Raw genomic sequence first — 24,716 nt, 5'->3', positions numbered from 1 at the left:
TTGGATTACACTTAACATTCAATAAACACAGGTTTTATACAGAGTGTCGAGTTTAGGATTCTTATAAACACTTCTGCAGTCAGAGTGAAATCTTTGCATGTAAACACAGTGAGTGAAGCCATCGTCTTGCCGTCCCACATGCCTGAACTAATCGCAGTCTTCCATCGATCCATCTGGGTCACAGGGAAGCTGGAGCCAATCCCAGCATCATCAGGTGAGAGGTGGAGTACACCCTGGGCAGGTCGCTAGGGCCAACACAGACAAACAGCCACACACACTTGCTAACCACTGCACCATCGTGCTGCCCTAATCACAGGCTTACAAATCTGAATTTATGACGGACGTTAAGACCTACACCAAAACATGCCACCATTTTGAGAGTCTGAATATAGAAACTTGCACGTTTTTTTATCCAGGCATTTCTTCTGAAACGTTCTGAATCTAGCTGAGTTACATTCAGAGAATGGCACTGTACCGTACTGTCCTCCTCTGCTCTTTTTGCCTGGTACAGTCCTGCCCTAAATGGGAGCAGGCTGCTGGGAGTGGCTGCAAAATGGTGAAGAGAATCGACTTACTGAGAAATGATGAGTAATAATAATGACTCTCGGTGTTACTGGCAACTCCGCAAAATAATCAACGTCATCACGTCCTATATATGAGTGAGATCAGCAGGCGGGTTTCACTCGTTAGACAGGAGGAACGAAGACCAAACAAATGGCAAACATGATTCCAGCTGGCAGCAAAAGTCCCACAGACGACTCTGTTCAGGTTAGACCTTACAGTTAATAATGTCTCTGAACCGCGGTAAAGATAGTTTGCAGTTTGTGATTTGGGATTCCTTTGAGTTTATCTCGACAGTGTGGTGAGGTAAACTAGTAAACACAGTGGCATTTTGTTATTAGTGATTTGTGAATTCGGATGAAGTCATTCCCCACCCCGAAATCTGCCGATATACTTTTCCTTTTTATTGTCAAACGCGAATAATAAAAAACTTCACCATATAAACAGGTCCAGGCAGGCTCATTCTGACCAGTCTGACTTGTGAATTTTTTCACAGTCCTCAGTTCTTCTGCCAGTGACTGATAACCACTGAGACAGGAGGGATTAAAAACACGTCACATGCCATAGTACTATATGGGCTACATCACATCCTAGTGGCCAAAACATCGAAACAAAGTGGCCCAGAAGGACCAAACTAGGCTCAAATTGATCAGTCTGATTCGTGAATTTTTTCACAAATCAAATATGGTCAGTGAGTCATAGGTCAGTGTATGTATTAGGCAGCTGGTGGGAAAAAGCACTGTTTTTACACATGAACCTTACTAATACTGAACATACCCTTATAAAGCACAATGTCTTACTCTTTTAAAGTGTACATTTTAATAACAATTTACTCTTAAGTGGTGTGGTGTTAGACATGTTATGTTGTGTTAAAAATCTCTGAAATTATAATTTTCTTTCAAAGAAATGTGACCAATATTACATACCTTAAAAGTAACAGAAAAGATTCCGTTTATGTACAGTATTTTGTGTCTTTTATTTAAATTGGGATATTTTATGGCCCTCTCCTGGAGCCGACACCTTATCGTGGTGGAGGGGTTTGCGTGTTCCAGTGATCCCAGGAGTTAAGTTGGCCAGGGCTTTATGCCCCTGGTAGGGTCACCCAAGGCAAACAGGTTCTGGGTGAGGAACCAGATGAAGTGCGACCCCAATGATGAATAAAATATTGGAACCACGGTATCCCTTGCCCGGACGTGGGTCCCCGGGTCCCCGGGCCCCCCCCCCCCCCCCCCGGAGCCAGGGGGTGGGTCTCGATGGCGAGCGCCTGGTGGCCAGGCCTGTACTCATGGGGCCTGGTCGGGCACAGCCCGAACAAGGCACGTGGGTTCCCCCACCAATGGGCTCACCACCCATAGGAGGGGCCATAGGGGTCGGGTGCGATGTGAGCTGGGCAGTGGCTGAAGGCGGGGATCCTCGGCTGCAGAAGCTAGCTCTAGGGACATGGAATGTCACCTCTCTGAGAGGGTAGCCTCCCTTCATCTTCAGGTGGGGGGACGGGTCCTGACTGTTGTTTGTGCTTATGCACCAAGCGGCAGTCCAGATTACCCACCCTTTTTGGAGTCCCTGGAAGGGGTGTTGGAGAGCACTACTCCTGGGGACTCTCTTGTTCTACTGGGGGACTTCAATGCTCACGTGGGCAATGACAGTGAGACCTGGAGTGGCGTGATTGGGAGGAACGGCCCCCTCGATCTGAACCCGAGCAGTGTTTTGTTGCTGGACTTCTGTGCTCGTCATGGATTATCCATAATGAACACCATGTTCAGGCATAAGGGTGTTCATATGTGCACTTGGCACCAGGACACCCTAGGCCGCAGTTCGATGATCGACTTTGTAGTCGTGTCATCGGACTTGCGGCCGCATGTCTTGGACACTCGGGTGAAGAGAGGGGCGGAGCTGTCAACTGATCACCACCTGGTGGTGGGTTGGCTCCGCTGGTGGGGGAGGAAGCCGGCCAGGCCTGGCAGGCCCAAGCATATAGTGAGGGTCTGCTGGGAACGTCTGGCGGAATCCCCTGTCAGGAGGAGTTTCAACTCCTACCTCCGGCAGAACTTCTCGCATGTCCCGGGGGAGGCGGGGGACATTGAGTCCGAATGGGCCATGTTCCGCGCCTCCATTGTGGAGGCGGCTGACCGGAGCTGTGGCCGTAAGGTGGTCGGTGCCTGTCGCGGCGGCAATCCCCGAACCCGCTGGTGGACACCAGTGGTGAGGGATGCCGTCAAGCTGAAGAAGGAGTCCTATCGGGCCTTTTTAGCCTGTGGGACTCCAGAGGCAGCTGACGGGTACTGGCAGGCCAAGCGGGGTGCAGCTTCAGCGGTCGCTGAGGCAAAAACTCGGGTATGGGAGGAGTTTGGCGAGGCCATGGAAAACAACTTCCAGACAGCTTCGAGGCGATTCTGGTCCACCATCCGGCGGCTCCGGGTGGGAAAGCGATGCAACATCAACACTGTTTATGGTGGGGTTGGGGTGCTGCTGACCTCAACTCGGGACGTTTTGGGTCGGTGGAAGGAATACTTCGAAGACCTCCTCAATCCCACCGACACGCCTTCCAATGTGGAAGCAGAGTATGGGGACTTGGGTGTGGAATCTCCTATCTCTGATAGGGCTGACCTTTGTCATCGATTCTTTTCATAGTTTTTATGGACAGAATTTCTAGGCGCAGCCAGGGCGTTGATGATGTGGTTCTGTTGGCCTCATCAGACCGTGACCTTTGGCTCTCACTGGGACAGTTCGCAGCCGAGTGTGAAGCGGCTGGGATGAGAATCAGCACCTCCAAATCCGCGACCATGGTCCTCAGCCGGAAAAGGGTGGAATGCTCTCTCCGGGTTGGGGATGGGGTCCTCCCCCAAGTGGAGGAGTTTAAGTACCTCGGGGTCTTGTTCACGAGTGGGGGGACGATGGAACGGGAGATCGACAGGCGGATCGGTGCGGCGTCTGCAGTGATGCGGGCGCTGCATCAGTCTGTCATGGTAAAGAAGGAGCTGAGCCAAAAGGCAAAGCTCTCGATTTACCAGTTGATCTACGTTCCTACCCTCACCTATGGTCACGAGCTGTGGGTAGTGACCGAAAGAACGAGATCGCGAGTACTAGCGGCTGAAATGAGTTTCCTCCGCAGGGTGGCTGGGCTCTCCCTTAGGCATGGGCCGGTATAAGATTCTGACGGTATGATAACCTTGGATAAAAATATCACGGTTTCACGGTATCACGGTATTGTAATTACTGCTCTACAATGTTATATTTAAATGTCTGGGTAAAAAAACAACTCTTTTTTTTCCAGCTGAACACAGTATATTTTATTTTTGGAAACATATAGAACATTTTGTAACATTGAACATCAGGCAAAATAATTAAAATAAATAATTGAATCTTCTTAATTAAATTAAATTGCAGTCACTTGTGTGAGCCTAAACCTACGGAAGAGGATTAGGGCCACCATGAAAATATTATTTGAATTCTGACTTTAATCTCAGAATTCTGACTTTAATTTCAGAATTCTGACTTTTTTCTCAGAATTCTGACTTTAATGTCAGAATTCTGACTTTAATCTCAGAATTCTGACTTTTTTCTCAGAATTCTGACTTTAATCTCAGAATTCTGACTTTAATCTCAGAATTCTGAGTTTAGAAAAAAAAGTAAGAATTCTGAGATTAAAGTCAGAATTCTGAGATTAAAGTCAGAATTCTGAGAAAAAAGTCAGAATTCTGAGATTAAAGTCAGAATTCTGAGAAAAAAGTCAGAATTCTGACTTTAATCTCAGAATTCTGACTTTAATGTCAGAATTCTGACTTTTTTTTCTAAACTCAGAATTCTGAGATTAAAATCAGAATTCTGAGAAAAAAAGTCAGAATTCTGAGATTAAAGTCAGAATTCTGAGAAAAAAGTCAGAATTCTGAGAAAAAAAGTCAGAATTCTGAGATTAAAGTCAGAATTCTGAGATTAAAGTCAGAATTCTGAGATTAAAGTCAGAATTCAAATAATATTTTCATGGTGGCCCTAATCCTCTTCCGTACTAAACCTGCAGCTCAACAATAATCAATATAAATAAACATAAATAAAATTTTCAAAAACAAATCAGTATCGATTAGAATTGATTCAGGACCGAGCCTGAAAAACAACACTGAGCACAAGTTTTCCCTTTAAGAGCTAATGTCTTCTAATCGATACCGTAAACCTTCTAAAATATGTGCACCACTTCTTTAAGCGCGGCTGGCTTCACCGCTTCTTTCCGAAGAGCGGCTAGATTCACCGCAGTGTAAAGTAACGTGCAAGAGGAAATTAGTTGATGTTAGCTAATGTTTATTAATTAGCCGTGTTATCTGACTCGGTAACTTAGGATAAGCGGGAGAAAATGGATGGATGGATGGATGGATGTATATTTTATGGCATTGGAATCCTAATGAGAACAACAAGTAACAGTCAGTAATTTATTGGCATGTATGGAAGTTCTCCCATTGTGCCATAAAGTTATAAAGTGAGCCCATTCATAACTTTTCATAAAATTTGCCTTGAAAGAAATCTTCACAAATTGAGAGTCACACTTCCACAGTTTATTAATAGCAATCCAGTGCACCCAAAAGGGGATGCATCTCCATTTTCAGACTTATTGGTTACCATAGGATTCTCCATTTCTGTCTATTACTATCACAGTCAACTTGCTCATTAGAGGAGAGACCCAAATATTTGTATTGTGGTTTGATTGAAATTAATTTCAAAAGCTTAATTGAATAATATCTTTTTACTTGACATTTAACAGCTTTGTTTTACAAAACAGAAATTTCAGTAATATTTTGTACAATTTGTTACCCTGTAAAAATAAATGATTTAACATCAGTCATGACCAATTAAACAGTTTCAAAAGTAATGTAATGTGATATTTATATTTGTTCATTGTCATTCATTTTGCCCTTTTTAATATTTATTCTGAGTCTTTCATGAGCATATCAAACTTAATCAAGCATATCAAACTAATGTTCATTATTAGTAAGGTTCATGTGTAAAAACAGTGCTTTTTTCCCACCAGCTGTCTAATACATACACTGATCTATGACTGACTGACCACATTTGATTTATGAAAAAATTCACAATGCAAACTGCAAACTATCTTTACCGCGGTTGTCTACTGATACAGTACATTACAAACAGTGAGCTATAAAATATTGGCTAATATATTTTCCAGGATGCTCTGAATAGACAGATTATTAGATTGATGTACCTGATAAACTCAGTATACAATAAATAAACCAGTTACACGTCTGCTGTTATTAGGGATATAATGTAAAATAAGTATAATGATAATATAATCTGAAAATATCACAGCAGTAGTTTTCCATTTAAAACAGACACATGTTGGTGGTGAAATATAAACCCCGATGTTATAAATGCTCAGTGATGAGGTGGTGTGATTAAGTTACAGGTGGTGTGATTAAGTTACAGGTGGTGTGATTAAGCTACAGGTGGTGTGATTAAGCTACAGGTGGTGTGATTAAGTTACAGGTGGTGTGATTAAGCTACAGGTGGTGTGATTAAGTTACAGGTGGTGTGATTAAGTTACAGGTGGTGTGATTAAGCTACAGGTGGTGTGATTAAGCTACAGGTGGTGTGATTAAGTTACAGGTGGTGTGATTAAGCTACAGGTGGTGTGATTAAGTTACAGGTGGTGTGATTAAGCTACAGGTGGTGTGATTAAGTTACAGGTGGTGTGATTAAGTTACAGGTGGTGTGATTAAGCTACAGGTGGTGTGATTAAGCTACAGGTGGTGTGATTAAGTTACAGGTGGTGTGATTAAGCTACAGGTGGTGTGATTAAGCTACAGGTGGTGTGATTAAGTTACAGGTGGTGTGATTAAGTTACAGGTGGTGTGATTAAGCTACAGGTGGTGTGATTAAGTTACAGGTGGTGTGATTAAGCTACAGGTGGTGTGATTAAGCTACAGGTGGTGTGATTAACTCCTCTTACACCACAGTGACTTTTCAACACTTAGATTTTTAAAATCTTTTTGTTAATCTTTCATCCTCACACTCAGGAGCAGTTTGATAATTATTATCAAACTATTAATGAGTCTAGTTCACAAAAGTCACCAGAATGGCTGAATCTCTTCATCAGGGGTTAAAGGTCAAGTTTTTGATCAATATACCTATGAAGGTGGAGTCAGTGGATCAGGCACAGAGGAGGTGTAAAGATCTACTCGATGCTCTAAGTGAAGGCTTTAAGAAAGAGAATAAGAAATTTATGAATGATAAGAACGACAAAAAAGTGGAAGATGCAGCCGTGATTTTTGGCTTGAATGGACAACACACCCCAGAGCTAGTTGAGGTTCTGAAGAAGCTCCGGACAGACAGGTTTGATTGTAAAAACACTATCAATTATAAAATAATCACATACACCTGGAGAAATGATAGAGAAATAGCAAAAGATGTGCCTGAGGGTACAGTACCATACCAGGATATTCGAGAGCATCTGAAAAATCACCGTGCTACAGGAGAACTTGTGAAGCAGTTCAGGGAGAAAGATCCAAAATGTCTGATTTACTTCAGCTTTGTTGACAGTGACACAGTCAAGTTCAACAATATCTACAGTGAATACTTACAAATTGTGAGAGAGGAGCTAGAAAAAGACTCCATCCCACCCACCGTGATGTCGACTGGTTATGAGTACACCGACAACAGCAAACATTACTTTGCGAGTCATCTGGACCGTATGGCTCGTGTAGCCCTGGCTGAGGTTCATCCTCTCCTTATGTACTACCCAGAACCCAATTTCTGCGTTCTAGTGCGCGACGGACTCAACACCATAGAGGAGCGTTTCATCAAGGAAGGGAGGAGTAAGAAAGAGTACAAAATGGAGTCACCGGTTCTGATCAGGCAGGTGAAGAAACGTGACAATTTTAAAGCAGTGTTTCCTAGGAAAAATCCCATCATCATCGAAACTCCGGAGAGATCCAAGCTTAGTCGTGACGGTCTGATGACCAGTCAGTCACATCTGATTGGGAGGAATTTGGCAATTGGTGTAACCTGTAATGGTGTGCTCACAAATGCACAAACATACAATAAGAAGGACGGCCCAAATAATGCCAAACTGGTGCGAGGAGTCGCTCGCATAAACAGAGGGTTCATCATTAAGTTATTTAACTGTGAAGATGACAAGAAATTTGAAGAGCTGTGTAAGAAAAATCCGTACACCATCAATACAGAGGTGCCCACAGAACTAACTGATGCCACAGTACTAATTGATGCTGTTAAAGTAGTAAGAAAATACAAAAGCCTTATTAATGACTTTGTTAAAAACAGCTCCCTGAAGAATGAAGAATGTGATCTCTCTTTGGAGCAGCTTTCTCTGAGCTGAAAATGATCATGTGCAAATTACACACACGTGTCGATATACGTTTATATACTGTACACCACTGTGACTTTAAACATTCAAACGACAGTGTTCATTTTGATGTATTATCTAATCCAATGACAATATTTACTCCATGCTGAAATCACAACTTTAACATAAACACACTAGCATTACAATCAGACACGAAGCTCACATGTTGGCTTGGAGACATTCAGCCGCTCTAATTTACAGCTAAATCGTCTTACTAATTATCCAGTATATAGTGTAGTGTAGTATAGTATAGTGTAGTGTAGTGTAGTTAAAAAAATACAAAGGAATAAGAATTTCAAGCTCATCTCTTGAAAATTCTTTCTAAATTGCAATAGCAGATTTTAGGTAGATTTTGCCTTTAATGATTGATATGTATTATTACTAATGCACACGCCAACATGACACAATTCAATTATTTTACTCCATGTGAAAAATAAATATTAAATAAACGACACTTACATCAAATGTGTTTTTATTAAAGTGGCATCTAATGACATGTTTTTTAAACCTGGTGAATAATTAAAATATTTCTGAATTATATTTACTCTTTTATGTTGTTGTTGACCAGAAAACCATTTAATATTAGTTTCATTTTGACTATTGCATTGTTATATTAATAACCTATAAAATGACTATAAAGATGTAAACTGTAATCATTACTAATATTATGAAGCTAAGGATGAATATTCTGATGTAATAATAATAATAATAATAATAATTATTATTATTATTATTATTATTTGTATTATTATGAGGAGGATAAACAGATTTTTATTTGTGTATTTTTTGTGGATTTATTTGCAGATTTTTGTCCAATTCCTACCGCAGCTGATATGTGGAAATAAATAAATAATGAATGAATAAATATGAGGTGTAATCCTGATATATATCATTGTAGGGATATGAGATTTTGGTCATATCGCACAGTCCTTCTAATCAGTATAACTGTGGCATTCACGGCAGGGCTGGACTGGCCATCTGGCGTACCAGGCAATGCCTGGTGGGCCGACGTACATTTTTGGGCCGGCCCAGGGCTGTCATAATTTACCCAAAAAAGTATATTATAAATAATTTTTATCGACCACTACGTCCCATTGGTTGATGTTCTTGAAGGACATTGAGCTAATCCAATGAAATCTCTCAGCCCTCCTCAGCCCGCCCCTCCCTCCCCTTTTTGCCTACACGTAAGCTTGCACACAGTCAGAGTTAACAATAACAATGTTTTTGGATGTTTGTAATAATAATAATAATAATAATAGTGATTTAAAACAGAAAACATAAAATAAGAAAAAAGTTAGAAGAGTTAGAATTAATACAATTTTAACATGATAAAAAATGATTAGAGACACATCTTCACTAAATAGTATCGGGGCCAAAAGTGTGCAAATGCTCAACATTGAAAATTACTACAAGACTTATTTTATTCAGTCAGACGTAAAACATGCATAATAATATTAGCCTATAGAGTTATATGTGTCATTTGTGTACAAAACTAGTTTTGTGCACAAACTGTGTGTGTATGAGAGAGAATTGCCTTTATAGCCTTCATTTTAAATAATGCTATGAGTAGATCTGGTGTCCAACTTAGTGGTATTTTAGCCATAAAGTTACAGTTTGCAGGTGTTACAGCTTACAGTTATTATCATGTAATATTAGTAAAACTTTGCTTTGCTGAAATGGATGATTTATCATTGATAGGTAACCAGAGAAATAACACTAGTGAAATTAACATTCCTCTCTCTCTCTCTCTCTCTCTCTCTCTCTGTGTTTAGTCAATCCAGACTGTTGAAATAGGAGTGGAGGAGTCACAGGGCAAAATACTGTATATGGGCCATTGGAACTGTGACAATGTGGCCATCTCTCCCAAGATGAATCCCTGAGTAGTGAAAGAGCATATCAATTTTTGAAATCACACAACGTGCACATACAGTATGTCCTCTGGTATGTCATATGCTTTCGCATATCATATAAATAATCATAGGGGGCCGCCATGACCAAAAAATTCCTGGGCCATTTTTTGGTCCCAGTCCAGCCCTGATTCAAGGTATGGTGAGAAATATGTGAACAACAAAGGCCTCAAGCTAAGTATGTGATTAGGAGTTTGAAGAATTCAATCTAAACTGTTTTGATGGTTAAACTTACTTTTCTCTTACTTTGATTTCCTCAAACATTTGCAGTGATTTCTCTCTGTACCCAAGTTTCTGATTTCTCAGATTTTTTGTAAAGTATAAATAATAGGAGCCTCATGCATATAAGAAAAACATTATTATAATTGTCTTGGGATTGCAGATATACAAGATTTTACAAAATTATGTGATATACATCCATGGGAAAAATTAAGAGACCATTCTACGTATATTTAAAAATTAATTTGCATTCTTAAATCCCGGTTTAATTGCGGATCTGTTGGCAGAAGGCTACGCTCAGTTTCAGGATGCTTCAAGGTTCAAAATGTCAAGGACAGCAGGAGACACTGGGAACAACCAGAAACCAGACAGGTAAAGGGCAGAAGCGACTTTCTAATGCCAGAGATAATCGTTAACTTATCCAACAGGTTCTCATGAATCATAGGATGGCATCAAGTGACCTTTAAAAGGAATGGGAAACATTAAGTGTAGGTGTGAAGTGCACTGCTAGGACAGCTTGTATCAGGCTACTAGAACTGGAGTCCCATAAAGCGAGGATGAAGCCCTTTATCAATGAGAAGCAGGAGAGAATCAGGCAGCACTTTGCAAAAAAAAAATTAAAAATTGTTCACAGATGCACTCCCATAAATTGAGAAATGAGAGAAAAAATTGTGCTGTGGTCTCTTAATTTTTTCCGCAGCTGTATGATTCCATGTTTAAGATAATTATGATTTCCATAATTAAGAGTACATGCTTTCCCTGTATTCTTCAGTAAGTGACCCTTGCAGCACAGTAATTATTTTATTTGAAAAATAAAAAAACAAGATACAAAAGGTAAGGAATACGAATCATTATACAAATATGGTTCCATTCAGATCATTTATTGTTTAAAGTCCCTTAACTTTGACAAAGGACCCGGTGTGTCATTTGATAACATGGAACAGTGGAAGGACCCCAATGTGTATTTGATCGCTCACAGACCTCGACTAGCCCCTCCGCGTCAGGGGGTAAAACCAAGGCTTGTGTGGACTCCCCAAAGCAGAAAGAGTCCAGTGTCACTGGCACTGCGGACTGGGATGTCTTCTGTGGCAGCTGGAGGTCCTCCTTGAAGAGTGGGCTGAAGATGAGGTAGATCAGGGGGTTGAGGCTGGCTGGAAGAGGCAGCAGAACCAGCTGGATAAACTTGATGGTGTACTCGCTGATGTGGAGAGAGTCTTGTAGGATGGAGAGGCCTACGAAGGTCATGGGGCAGTAAAGCAGGCTGTTGGCAAAGACTAGCAGAGCCACGTGCTTGAAGAGCATGGATTCCCTGAGGTGGCTATACCCCTCCTTCATGAAGCTGCAATACAACTTGATGCAGGTACAAGTGAGGATAAAAAAGCAGAGAGTGTTCATCGCGATGAGGCCCACAGTGAACCCTATGTCTGAGGGCTGGCTCTCTGGCAATGGAGACAGCAAGCAAAGGGGTGAGGATCCATACTGCCCTATGCCAAAAAGTGGCAAGGTGGCAGTGGTTAATGAGAGTGCTCCACAACATAAGATTGGCACCTTTACACAGGTTGCGCTGGGAACCATCCCATAATCCTGGATGTTGGACACATGAATGCTGCACTGTATGACAGCAAGACCTATAAGGAAGATGGAAGCCTGAGTTGCAAATGTTGACAGGAAGCCTACGACTTGGCAGCTAGTGCTGGATTCCCAAAGAGCGCCGTACTGGGAGAACTCGCCGAAGGTCACAGCGTCCAGCAGAGCCAAGGTGGCCGTGCAGAGCCCCACCAGGAAGCTGGTCCCTCCCAGGGAACCGAGAAGGAACTTGACTGCGGAGAAGTCGCTGGGTGAGGTAAAGACTGCAAAAACTAGTACGGTGTTGCATACGAGTGAGACCACAGCAACTGCCCAGACGCTCATGCGGAAAACCCAGCTGTCAAAAAAGTAGCTGCATGGTTTGAAAGGTCCTGGAGAAAGAAAAAGAAGGGAGATGTACTGTATATGAACGAGGCTTGTGTTTTGATAAGTATGCTGATGCTAAGGGGGAGGGTTGGTTTCACTAGAACGACAACATCATTTACCAGGAATTGGTGTACACTGAACGCTTGTTGGTATTTTAGGATCCAGAGTCTGTAGCAGGAATTTCTTCAGTTCCATGTCATCTGAAATAAGAGATTTTAAGCTACGAATGGCTTTTTCAAAGAAGCCAGGGGTAGAGTACAGAAAAGTAGCAGGAATGGTAAACATTGTGTCTAATCGTGAAAGTTTTTGTCTCATTCCTTTGTCACTAAGCTCACGAAACAATGTAACGCACATTCTGAATATGTTTTCTGATCATTTCTGATTAGTATTATCAGGATGATATTTTGAATCACAGGGTACGAAGGCAGCATGCAGAATCATCATAGCTTTGCCTTGTCATTGGCTTCAGCCCTGAATTGAATGTAGGGCATTAGGTTTTGTTCTCCATTTGTTATGTACTGACCAATATACTGAAAAGTAGTCTGCTTCAAGATAATAGCATTGTTAATGTGCGAGACAAAATTATGTTTTTCTTTCCTTCTTTGTTTGATTAGGTATTCTTGTTTTTGTTGGGGAGGCATCAATAACTGTCTGATCTGTGAAAGCAAAGATACCCCATACCATCCTTACCAAGGACAGAGAAGACGGCCACAGCCTTCCCCTGTGGGTCTTCATCCATGGATCCTGACGTCTTGTGTTCCCATCGGTTAGTCTCCTGGTTGCTACAGGCCCCAAAGACACAACACTGGTACGCATACGGCATCTCAATGATCCTGCCAAGAAATGTCAGTCACTACATAATTTAGTACTTGGTTCACAAATGATTTAATAAAATATGCAGTACTGGCTCAGTGGGCAGCAATGCCATGATGCACCTCTAGGCTTATGGAACAGTTACACTTTAGTAATGACATACGAACGTCTTGCAGGATGAAAAGGAGTGTTTAACTAAGACGGAGTCATAAATAAGAGTTCTCATCTTTCAATGATATCTTGGCATGAATATTGTATAAATGTTATTCTCAAATAAAAGTTTACAACTCAGACAAACTTTACAGATTTGCACTTTGAGGGGTAAACGACTGATATTTATTTGTGGTAGTAACATGCTTCCATAATACCTTTCTCAAATACCCCTTATGTGACAATACTGGGTTTGGTGGAAATTTTTTTCACGTATTATCATTTGCGGCTCTGCTTTCACCAGTGTGTCTTGACGTACATTACTAGCTTGATTGCTTGGTTACGTAACGTAAAATGAACAGCATCTAGTTATAGCTGTGAGCATTTACCCGTCTCTAGTAATATTTATTTGCATGTTTATCTGGATTAACACTAGTTGTTATACATAAAAATAAAGTGAAATTTTCCATGATCAGGATAAATGGTATGAATATGGATGTTAGTTTGTATGAATTGAACTTTAAACTCTATAAAAAAAACTGTACATATATAAACTATATATTGTTTTAAATAAGACGCTTAACTGGAAATGTTAAATTGAAATAACTTCATGCTTCAAGGGGAACACAAAGGTGTTTTGTTAATATTTCAGATCAGTCTCTCTGGGCAAAAGCATTTGTTTAGCACCTAAAAAGTAATGTGGCTCTATCACAATCAGGCAACCTCACCGCATTTCAGGAAAATCCTCTTTTCTGAAGATTTCAGACAGAGCCCGGTTTCCACCAAGTTTCAGGTGACTGAGGCTGTGCAGCGACATCGAGGGCAAGGAGGCCAGCAGGTTATTGGTTAAGTCCCTGGTAGGATACATTGAAAGGGGGTTGACAGAAAGTGAGCTGGCTGGTATCTCTCACATTTTTTTCAGGGTTTCTGCAGCAGACCAACAGTGCAACCATTTGTGATTTTGGTAATCCAGAGCTTAGACCATCAGGAGATGAGTGCCAGGCTGGGTATATACTGGACCAGACTGGGTACATACTGGACCAGACAACATTCCATTTTTCTTCCCATAGTCATTACGCTTTCTAGAGTGTTTGATCAATGGGGACTCACAGCTTTCTTAGGGACTGGAGAGAAGCAAAGGCACCTTGGTGAATGTTTGAGATACGGTTGTAGCTCAAGTCCCTGAAGAGGATAGAGAACACAGCACTTATACACATTTGGGTAACACTGCTGAAAGTTAAACAAATGACTTTGTTGGTACCCATATCACATATTCACATATAGTCTCTCTCTACTTTTATCTTGCCAAAAGAAAACTCAAAGATATGTACATTTACATATTTCTGTATATATTTCTGCACATTTACATACAGTGGTACCTCAGAACTCGTACTTAATCCGTTCAGAACTCCGGAACGAATCCTAAAAAGTTCGGGTTCTGATCGAATTTTCCCCATAAGAAATAATGGAAAACCAATTAATTGGTTCCCGGCCCCAAAAAATTACACCTGAATATGCTTTTTTTAGCATTTAAACACAAAATGAACCGGATAAAACAAGAAGATCATATACTGTACTAAACACATCGAAGGACATTTATCAAAACAGTAATTTGTAAAGTAAGAAAATAAATGTATCCAAACAATGTGTAAAGTTAAAAAAAAACAATGTGTCCTGCTCCGATCGTCCGCTCTTTCCGCGTGTCACGCCCCCTCGTTAACCCCGTGTGGAATCCCGTGTGATCAGCTGTTTCTGGTTGTTGTCATGAGTCTTCTGTATTTCGTCCGCATTTCAGTTTGTTTCCCCAGTCCGGTCATAGTGTTGTATGTCTGCGTTTTGCCTGCCTTACCTGTAATTAAACTCCGTATTCCTGATACCCTGACGTCTGCGCCTTTGTCTCCATTACGTCCCCGCTCGGCACGACAATATTATTGTAATTAAATGTATTAATGGTTTATTATTAATATTAAAATAATTAATAAGAAAACAAATAAATGTATTTTATTATATGATAATAATTACTGTTACTGTCTATCATTGTCTAAATGTATTTTTACTGTCTAAATATATGTATTCAGCTTGTGTAAACATGCTATCATGTAATCACGATGCTATCACAGTGAATGCCAGGCTGAGACTGAAGCTTTACCCTTTGTTTCCGCTGAGAGACGTGCCATGTGACTCATTTCCCCGCGCATACAAGTTATTTTAGGTTGGCATTCACGGTTTGACTTCTGAGATTCAGATCGAGTACTAGGTAATTTTTTTCCGAACTGGTTGGTTCGACTTTTAAGAAATTCGAGTTCTAATGAGTTCGAGAACTGAGGTACCACTGTATTTAGCAGACATGTAAGTGGCAGTCATGCAAAACGACATGCAAGTGGCAAATAGCACATTGCGAACATACATGCTCTCAAGGGGTCATCTAGGCATAAGTGCAGCTAGGCTGAGTTTCCAATGAACGCCCAGATACGAGTGTAAGCGGTATTGGAGCAGGAGCTACACAACAATTTCTAACAAATCAATAACCTAATAGGACTATTCAAGGACCAGAAGGGCAACATTATGAACATTCAGGGAGTTTAAACAGGCTTCCAGCACTATACAACTTGCACAAATATGTTGCCAAATAAAATCTTCGACGGCTGTAGGCCTATTGGTGTGTGGGGTCTCACAAGTAGTTGCAGACCTGGTACATTAATTCAGGTGACTTAATATTTAAATAATGATTGTAGTCAGGACATTGAAACCTGATGTACAAAAAAAAAAACTTTGGTCATCGCCCTCCTGGACTGATTGTCCTCTTTCAGATAAACCAATGCATTGGCTATCAAATATCGAATGATTCATATTTTTGCTACTTTTCCCTTCTAAAGTCCTGCTTGTAATATTTCATAGGGTCTACTTTTATTCTTCCAGAGTTCTACATAAACTTGCAATTTAATTTGCTTCAGATGCTCTTGTACTCCCAATTTACCCAAGCTGTTGTCATGTGTACCTCAACTTCAATGATATTAATTAAGCTTTTTTGAAGTCCATTAAACATCAACACAAGCTCTACTTGACCTACTGTATACACAGGATCTACACACATTCCTACTGATCTTTTACTCACAATGAATGGAGGGAGCTGAGCTGATGGAAAGTCCACACTCCAATTTCCTGGATGAGGTTGTGCTGGAGCTTGCTGCAAAATGTTCAAATGAAACCAAATGTTCTTCTGAGTCATACAATGCGGAGTCTCTCAGGGATGCACTCACAACTATCCAAAAACAACAGTTATTAAAGTGACGATGTAGATAGCAGACTAGACAGATTTTTATGATACAGATTTACAGTATATCTGTGATGGAAATAATTTAAAAACAGTAAAGGGCAAAGACACACTGCACAAACCTACATTTCCTGGAGCTGTTGACACTGGCAAAAATTGGGGAGGGCGAGTATTTGGTTATGAGAGAGCTCACTGTAAAAATAAATAAAGAGCATCTCTTAAATTTGCACTTATGATTTCTATTTATGCGAATGCAGTAATCAATGATTGCAGTGGCCACTGGTTTGGGAACAATGTCATGGTACAGAGGTGAAAATGCTGCAGTGAGGGTCAGTGGCTCAAGCCCTCCAATCAGGTCTGGCTATTAGTGATTCTCACAGTAATTTTAGTCCGGTCAGCTGTTGGCAGAAGCTCTGCGGCAGGTAGGCAAGATTAGCCCTAGTCATGTACCTGGAAAAGACAAAGGGGAATTGTGACAAGTACTAAGTTTCAGAGGCATCCTGGCTTTGAGCATCACAATCACTGACTTTCTATGTTTAAAGGTCTGTGAGGGTTGAAGGACAATTGTGTACAAGATGACTGCCTGACTGATGAAACATGCAATTAAAGATCAGTCACACAGTGAGCTTATCATACATTAATCATAATGGCTTGCCAAAACGTTGTGTATAAGAACAAAACTTTTAGTAAAATCTTTCTTGAACCCTTTTCCTCCAGTTGTTGGTTGTAATAATAAAATCATCATAAAAGAGAGCACTAACCGGTGTGGCAGACAGGGTACAGTATAGGTCACGTATGTTAAAATGAAGAACACAGCTTGTAAAACAGGCAGTTCTCTTCTGATCACACTAAAAGCTTCAGAACTATGTTAAGCTTTAAGGTCTGTGCTCTGATATTTACCACAGAGTCTCCCACTGGCCTCCCATATTAGCTCGAGGTACATTCCTGTGTCTCTCTCTTTAATCTAGAGCTTCTTATTTTGCAGGAGTTTAAAGTCATGCTTAATATGGCACCTTTTTTGAAATGCCAAAACAGTCAAACACATTTGATTGTGTGGATGGAGATTTATTATAGACTAAAGACTGAAAAAGCTGAAAGGTACTAGAAGATCCACAAAGCAAACTTACAGAGCTTCTAGGTTGGCTGTTCCCTTCAGGTCAAGGAAGTGCGATATCTGTGCCCCTCCACTCAGGGTCCTGAAATGCACAGGAGCAGCTCATTAGCGCCTCATCGTGATCCTGTAGGAATAGGGCACGATGCCACGCACATAGCGGCCGCATGACTGCGGCTGGCAGCCAATGACAACCTGCTGTGCCGAAGCCCAGAGGGGTCGCCCTGCTCTCTTATGCTGCCTCCTTAACACATTATAAAGACCCATTCAGAACCCATAAATAAAGAGGTTTATGAAGTAGTAGAGCTTTGGATGGCAAGGGATTGTGATGGGGATCAGGTCATGTAGCAGTTAAGGAACTGAAGACTGTACTTTGCTCAGAAAACACCTGAGAATATCTGCTGTGCTTCAAGCAGAATTTGAACTGTAGACAAACCGAACTTTGCTCTTTGGAAAGAATGCCTCAGGCAAAGTACTTAATCTTCATTAATGAATTAATGACCTTACAGTCTAATGAATTAAATCTCCTTTTGGTTCTCATAAATGCTGAAAGCGACTTAGGAATAGATAAAACTGCCTTATCTAAGTTTTTTAAAAGTTCCGTTAAACTTTGATAATGAACGAACTAAAGTTCAGAAAAAGATATGCGATGACAGGTCAGCATAATTATGAAAAGGTACATTGAGGATAACAAACTTTAAATATAAGGACGAGATACTCACAGCGTGTGAAGGTTAGGGAGATGTTGGAAGGCCATTCTGCTTACATAGCGGATGGGATTCTCATAGAAATTTCTATTACCAAATGAAGACAAAAATTCTCTTACAGCTTATCAGATCACTTGTTTCATTGCCAGTAATGCTGTTTGGTAGAAAACCAACATGACTGTACTAACTACCATGGAAAGTTAGCATTTTATGTCAAAATTTCACTTGTCTCGGTTATTGAGTGATTAATGGGTTTGTCACGTCAAATGACGAGGTCAAGTTTCTCGTTCTACCAGGATGAAGACTCACATCATCCGGAGCAGTGGGTTTCCAGCAAATGCCTCTTCTGGGATGACCTGAATCTGGTTGTCGTTGAATCCCCTGTGGGTGATGCAGTTCAGAGCTGTCCAATTCTGATGACTTGACAAGAAGAGCTATCTTGATGGCAGGAGAACGATACTCACAATTCTCGAAGGTTGGCCAGCATCCTGATCGCTGTGGGAATCTCCTGTAGCTGGTTATGCTTCAGGTCTCTGTAAGAAAAAATGGAATGAGGTCAGTTTTACAAATATTTTTTAATGGTTACAATTAGGCATCCATATTTTAAATGTCTGTGATCTCACTCATGACAAACTTTATTTTAGGTGTGCTTTCGTGTTATATCTGAATAGTGGTATTTTAAAAAGCAGCTACTTAAAATATATATCTTTTAACAGATTACATGTTTATTGCTTCACCCAGCAGTAGTGTAATATAGCTACATGGTCGTGCGTCACTTAACCTCTGATTCATGTGTCTTTTATAGTGCAAAATGCATTTAATGGCCTTATTAGCAACTTACTAAAGCAAGGAAATAAGGTTCCACCTAACAGTGCATTTGTTGTGGTTAGGGAAACTCTTTCATAGGTGCCAATGGATTATGTTTATGGACACATTATTCTATGTTTTCAAAAGATTTCTTTGTTTCGCTCAAACGGTCCAATTGTACCATTCCTTTCATGAGGAACTGCTGTTGATTACACCCTCGCATTAACGGAAGCAATTATTAAGGAGGTGTTTTCAGTGAATGAGGCCTTTCGTCCATGGCGTGATTAAATGAGAGAAACTTGAATGGAGACAAAAGCATAACAGCTGTGTGAATAGAAACACTTTCACCGCGGGGTTCTTCCTTGGCGGACCAGAGTATGCATTTCCAGTTTGATTTCCAGTTACCATAACAGCAACCCCCTGACGGAAGCATGAAGCTGAGTGTGGCTCATTATCAAGACTGTATCCCGTAGTGCAGTATTTCCCAATCTGGTCCATGGGGACTCACAGCCGGTCCATGTTTTTGCTCCCTCCAAGCTCCCTGCCAGAGATTCCACATTTTTGCTACCTTCCAGCTCCCAGGTAGAGACCGGGGAGGATGCAAAAACGTGGACTATCTGTGGGTCCCTGAGGACTGGGTTGGGAAACACTGCCTTAGCGTAAAGACCCCGCTAACAATTTATCATTCTCGGAACGTTTGCAGAATGTTACGATTAAGGTACGGAAACTTTCAAAGTGTCCTGTTTTCCTGATGTTCCCAGAACATTATCCCACTACCTCTACTACACATAAGACTAATAAGGCCTTGTAGAGCAGCGGGTTCCAGTGTCACTTTACACCTCGAAGGTAAGTCTTAGGCTGGATGGTGTGTTCACAGTATATTCATGTAGCACTTTTATAAAATAATATTGTATTATAAATCAATATTTTTCAAAATATATTGCGTTAAAAGGATGTTATTGTTCTGACAATGTTATTGTGCTTGACAGAACCTTTGTTAAAACGTGGAAATAACATTGCATTAATTTTATTGTATGAATATTCTCAGCCAACTTTGAAAAGACCTTCATATAACCTTGGCTAAAGTGTTGGGAACGTTCCATGTTTGCTGGCGAGGTGTGGATGTTGGTGGTGTCTATGCTAAGCTATCTGGTAAATTGGCACCAAAACTGACGCTAAATACACCAAGAGGTTATCTTTATTTCAGGCTCCAGTCAAGTTTGTAACCCCTTTTTCATATAAAACATCAGAATGACAGAAGGTTCATTGCACTTATTGGCATCACCACCCAGAGCTGCTGTACGGGCAGAGCTGTCACCAAAACGCAACAGGGCTGGGTCCAGTCTCAGCTCAGTCTGGCCAGCATTTGCCTGTTCTGGTCCCAGTTTGTTTTACGGGAATCCTCCCACAAAAGGGCACACATGTCACGCAGGCGTTCATGCGTCACATCCAGGGGATGGCTATCAATGAAGCGTGAGACTAGAACCCAATGATTAAAAGCCTGGCAAAGCAATCATTAAAGTCACCTGATTGGATCGCAATGCAGGAACATATTGTAATGTGCTACCGCTACTGATTATGCTTCTTTTTTACTTTCAACACATTTTAAAAATGATTTTCTGATGATTCCCTCTCACTAAACCTTCATTACTTTCTTAATTCATGGCCCAAATGGCAGCGTACACAAAAATACATATTTCTTTAATATGGAATAAGTATGGCGTACGGTACTTGGGTACTTAATATATCTGCAGGTATAGATTGTTTTCATTTACTGTATCTCTGTAAGCATTTTCCAGGAGCCTGACTACTTACAAAATTTCCAAGCCATGCAAGCCATCAAAGCAGTTGGATCCAAGAGTCTGGATTCTGTTGTCATGGAGATATCTGGGTGTAGACAAAAGTCCACCTCAGGTATTGTGAAGACAGAAAATACACTTTCCTGCCTTGACCATTATGATTAATAAATGAGTGTCTAAAGACTGTCAAAAGTGCTTTAGCTTAATTGAAATTAAACATATGAGCTTTCTTGAGATTAGTGAAAATGATGTGATCTCTTCATATGCCGTTCCATACTTGACTTTGTAAAAGTATGGATTAAACTATGAGTTGATGATTCAGTCTGGAGTTGCTGCTGTGCCCCTTTGACTGTCCTGTAAATGTTACCTCCTCGCTCCTCTAAGTCGTCAAATCGAACCAAATCACATTATTTGTCACAGGACCTCACAACAAGTCTCACAACAGCAGCAAAGGACAGTACGATTGGAAGTGTATTACAAATAGCCAATAACATACTGTACTAACAATAAATAATGTGCAACTTTAGAGACAAATAAATATTATGGACAGTGATACAGTAATAGGGAGTGAATGGGTTTATTGGTCATTGCTCAGCATTCTGACGGTTTGGTGGAAGGAATTGTTCCATTGATTTTCAGAGGCAGGATAGGGTGGTCGAGGATACTCACAGCACCACCAGGTTGGAGAGGTTATGGAAGGCAGTGTCAGGGATGTGAAGAATGCGGTTCAGGGCCAGTGTCAAGGCCTGCAAGGAAGGCAGGTGGGCGAGGGCGTGTCCGGGGACCGCCATCAGCACGTTGTCATCCAGCCACAGATGCCTCAGTGACGGCAGACGCGAGAAAGTCTGCTCGGGGACCTCCGTGATTTGGTTGCCGTCCAGACGCCTGTGAGGGACACAGTCAAGGACAAGAACAGTCAAGTACAGATATTGAGAAATACCCAGAATCTTGGTCATGGATGGTTGAGGACTGGGACTTGATATTGCATTATGTGTCCTTCAGAATAAGGGAGGTATCCCTGGCATTAAGGGGATTCTCCCCATTCAAGCTCCTGGGACATGGGGGGGGGATGCCCGATAGTCCAGGAACACAAGATGCAGGTGCATGAGTTCCAGCCTACTCCCCTCTTCTTCAATTTTTTGGTCAAGTGGCATGATCCATACACCACGGTTGGAAAGAGCTGTCCTATACCTAACCAGGTGAGCTGGGCTGGTCACAGAAGGAGAAAATTTACTTGCTGAAAGTGTGTATTAACCTTCTCTTCAGAACTGATCCCTTGGCCTAAAGGGACAAGACGTGAAGGAACTAGTAGGAGAGAACCAGGATGTGTTCTCTACCACGCTGGGTCATACAGTGATAGTCCACCACCATATACCTGGTAAAGTGGTGAGGCAATGACCCTCCCCCACATCCCTGAGACCTGGGCTATCGAAGCTGTGATCCAGAAGATGCTACCATTCAGCGTGACTGAAGAAGTTCAAGGTGCCTTGTCCAGCCTAATAATGAGTCAGTGCAATTCTGGTAGAATTGAACAGGTTTGTCCTACCTAGGGATGATGAAATGATATATGAAATGTAATGAAATAAGTCCTGATATACAGTAGCAGTACCCTGGACCACATTTGCATGTGCTGCTAACCCAGTAACCCAGCCAAGGAAAACAGTATTCGCGGTGGTCTGCTGGGGGTGCGCGAGCTCAGGAAGGTACAGGTAGAGACTTGACAAACTGGTCAGGAGCGCTGGCTCTGTCCTGGGCTGCTCTTTGGACTCCGCTGAGGAGGTGGCTGAGAGGAGGATGCTGGCCAAATTTACATCCATTATGGTCAGTCCCTCTCACTGCCTGCATGACACAGTGAGGACATTACGAAGCTCCTTCAGCAACAGGCTACTGCATCCAACATGCAAGAAGGAACGATTCCGCAGGTCCTTCATTCCATCTGCCATCAGACTTTATAACACCTCAGTCACCTAAAGTTCATAAACTATGTCACCATTCTGTATATTGTGCAATATCCGCTGCATAGTCATACAACTATATTTACATCACTTGGTGCAATCTGTATGTATGTGTATATGTATGTATGTGTATTTTGGGTCTGTGCAATATGTGTAATTGTGTTCACTAATTTTATTATTTATTCTATTTATTACAGTATTTTTTTGGTCTGTTTCTTTTCTATTGCTTTTTATTTACTGGCTGTTGCAACAAGTAAATTTCCCCAGTGTGGGATCAATGAAGTCTAAAGTCTTAAGTCTTAAATTTCTTCAGTTTTACCATTTGGGGTACATGGAGTCGCACCACCTTCCGGTGGATGTGGGACGTCGTTCTTCAGTCGCAGTAGGTATATGCAGCTGCCTACTTCGACAGAGAAGTCATGCATGCTGATAGCAGGGAGGACGGCCCAGGAATACCAACCCTGCTAGTTTGGCCTAATGGAGTCTTACTATCTGGAGTTCCTCATTGGACAAAACCTGCTCAAGCCACAAGAAAAGAACATGTTCACTGTTTCCCAAGACCTACTTCTACAACTCAGGTTCAGGCTTTGCCAGGATACTACCAGTGCTTTGTACCACAATTTTATTCTATAGCAAACCCCTTATCAAACCTCACCCAGAAGAACATAAGTGGGCAGTATTGAACTACCCAGCTAAGCAAGGCATTGTATACCCAAAACCCACATTAACATGTAGAGCAGCTCAGATCAGGTGATCTGGTCTATATCCCACGTGTTCCTAATGAATTTTTTTTGCCATTGGACTTGGCACAGCACAAGTGACATAATGGTTAGTAAATGCAATCAGAACAGAAACAGCAAATGCCACAGGCCACAAATAAGCTCTGTGTGTTCTCCCAGTTTTCCTCCTGCAGTCCAAACACATACAGTTAGATTACTTAGAATCTCTAAATTGCCCACAGTGTGTCCTGCAATAGACTAGGCCTCCTTTATAGGCTCTATCCCGGCTTTGTGCCCTGTGGGATAGGCTCCAGACCCCCTGCATTCCTGACTAATATAAGCAGTTAGATGATGGATGGATATCTTTGGATAATTTAGTCTGGAACAGTGTTTGGAACATACACCCAGATTGATGGGAACACAGTTCAGTAAATACTTATTTCTCAATATGAGTCTGACAGTTATTTACTGCAATAAATTAGTAACTGTATTTTCTGTATGGGATAGTTGTGTGTTTGGAAGCCACAGCTGCCTGAAATATTCCATTAAGAATATAATATCTGACTTCTGGCACAACTCAATTCTCTGTACTGGAAAATTCCATTTGAGGCCCTTGTAATATCATTAAATTCCTGTTTTATTGTCACCCTGTGTATTATAATTACAAAACTGATCCTCTCTTTTAGTAGAACCGTAATAAAACTTTCAACAATCTAAATGGAGCCTTAGATAAATCAGCCACAATGCTGAGTTTTCTGAAGATGATGGTTGCCAATTAACACTGATGAACGTGGTGTGTTTCTGCTGACCCTGGTCCTGCCAAACATTACGGTATTGTGCTATTCATTTATTCCTGGCTCATGATACCTCCCTGATCTGGAAACAGAATTTTCATTCCACTGTCTCTTCAGTGTTATGTACATGGTGATTTTTTTTTAAATCGGACATTTAGCATTTATGTAATATCACAATCATTATCAATTACTTAGCTGATGCCTTCATCCTAAACAGACGGTTTTGATTGTAACATCTGGATATGTCTCATGTCTATGGGTAATACAAGAGAGTCTCTCAGGATTTAGACTTTTCAAGGGGCAGGTGCTCGGGGCAGGGGGGTGGGCTAAAAGTGAATTTTGTTGACTGGGGTGGCTTCCCCTTCTATTTTTTTTTTTGGGATCGTTGGTTGTTGAAAAGGGGGGCAGTTTCAAACTTTCCTGGGGGTAGGGGGGCTATGGGTCAATTTCATCAACTGAGGGGGGGGTTCCCCCTGTAATTGAATTTTTGTTTTCTTGTGACCATTGGTTATTGAAAAGGACCTCAAAAGCAGGGTAGTTTCAATCATTTCGGTGAAGTGGGTGCCGGTGTCCCCCCCCCC

At 41.3% G+C, this 24,716-nt stretch overlaps 1 protein-coding gene and 1 long non-coding RNA gene across 4 annotated transcripts in view; one reads left to right on the top strand and one right to left on the bottom strand.

The window, feature by feature from the left end:
• Positions 1 to 594: 594 nt before the first annotated feature.
• On the top strand, positions 595 to 12,719 carry LOC111856981 (uncharacterized). Its single transcript, XR_011992590.1, has 3 exons — positions 595 to 768; positions 9,700 to 9,868; positions 12,621 to 12,719. It is a non-coding gene; the product is annotated as an uncharacterized lncRNA (long non-coding RNA).
• The window catches only part of LOC111856942 (leucine-rich repeat-containing G-protein coupled receptor 6-like), a 31,485-nt gene continuing 17,687 nt past the window's right edge, over positions 10,919 to 24,716 (bottom strand). For all 3 annotated transcript variants that reach the window (XM_072715268.1, XM_072715266.1, XM_072715267.1), the window contains 14 exons: positions 21,337 to 21,552; positions 20,684 to 20,755; positions 18,526 to 18,594; positions 18,371 to 18,442; positions 18,077 to 18,148; positions 17,371 to 17,439; positions 16,622 to 16,693; positions 16,370 to 16,435; positions 16,085 to 16,156; positions 14,080 to 14,151; positions 13,698 to 13,823; positions 12,697 to 12,839; positions 12,126 to 12,206; positions 10,919 to 12,011 (listed from right to left, as the gene is read on the bottom strand). In XM_072715268.1, the coding sequence (XP_072571369.1) occupies positions 10,951 to 12,011; positions 12,126 to 12,206; positions 12,697 to 12,839; positions 13,698 to 13,823; positions 14,080 to 14,151; positions 16,085 to 16,156; positions 16,370 to 16,435; positions 16,622 to 16,693; positions 17,371 to 17,439; positions 18,077 to 18,148; positions 18,371 to 18,442; positions 18,526 to 18,594; positions 20,684 to 20,755; positions 21,337 to 21,552 (2,263 nt within the window). In that variant the 3' untranslated portion in view covers positions 10,919 to 10,950. The remainder of the gene's footprint in view (positions 12,012 to 12,125; positions 12,207 to 12,696; positions 12,840 to 13,697; positions 13,824 to 14,079; positions 14,152 to 16,084; positions 16,157 to 16,369; positions 16,436 to 16,621; positions 16,694 to 17,370; positions 17,440 to 18,076; positions 18,149 to 18,370; positions 18,443 to 18,525; positions 18,595 to 20,683; positions 20,756 to 21,336; positions 21,553 to 24,716) is intronic.

Source organism: Paramormyrops kingsleyae, chromosome 8, assembly GCF_048594095.1.
Source record: "Paramormyrops kingsleyae isolate MSU_618 chromosome 8, PKINGS_0.4, whole genome shotgun sequence".
NCBI lineage: Eukaryota > Metazoa > Chordata > Actinopteri > Osteoglossiformes > Mormyridae > Paramormyrops > Paramormyrops kingsleyae.
Note: the sequence above shows the minus strand (reverse complement) of the source record. Positions and strands in the feature narration are given on the sequence as shown.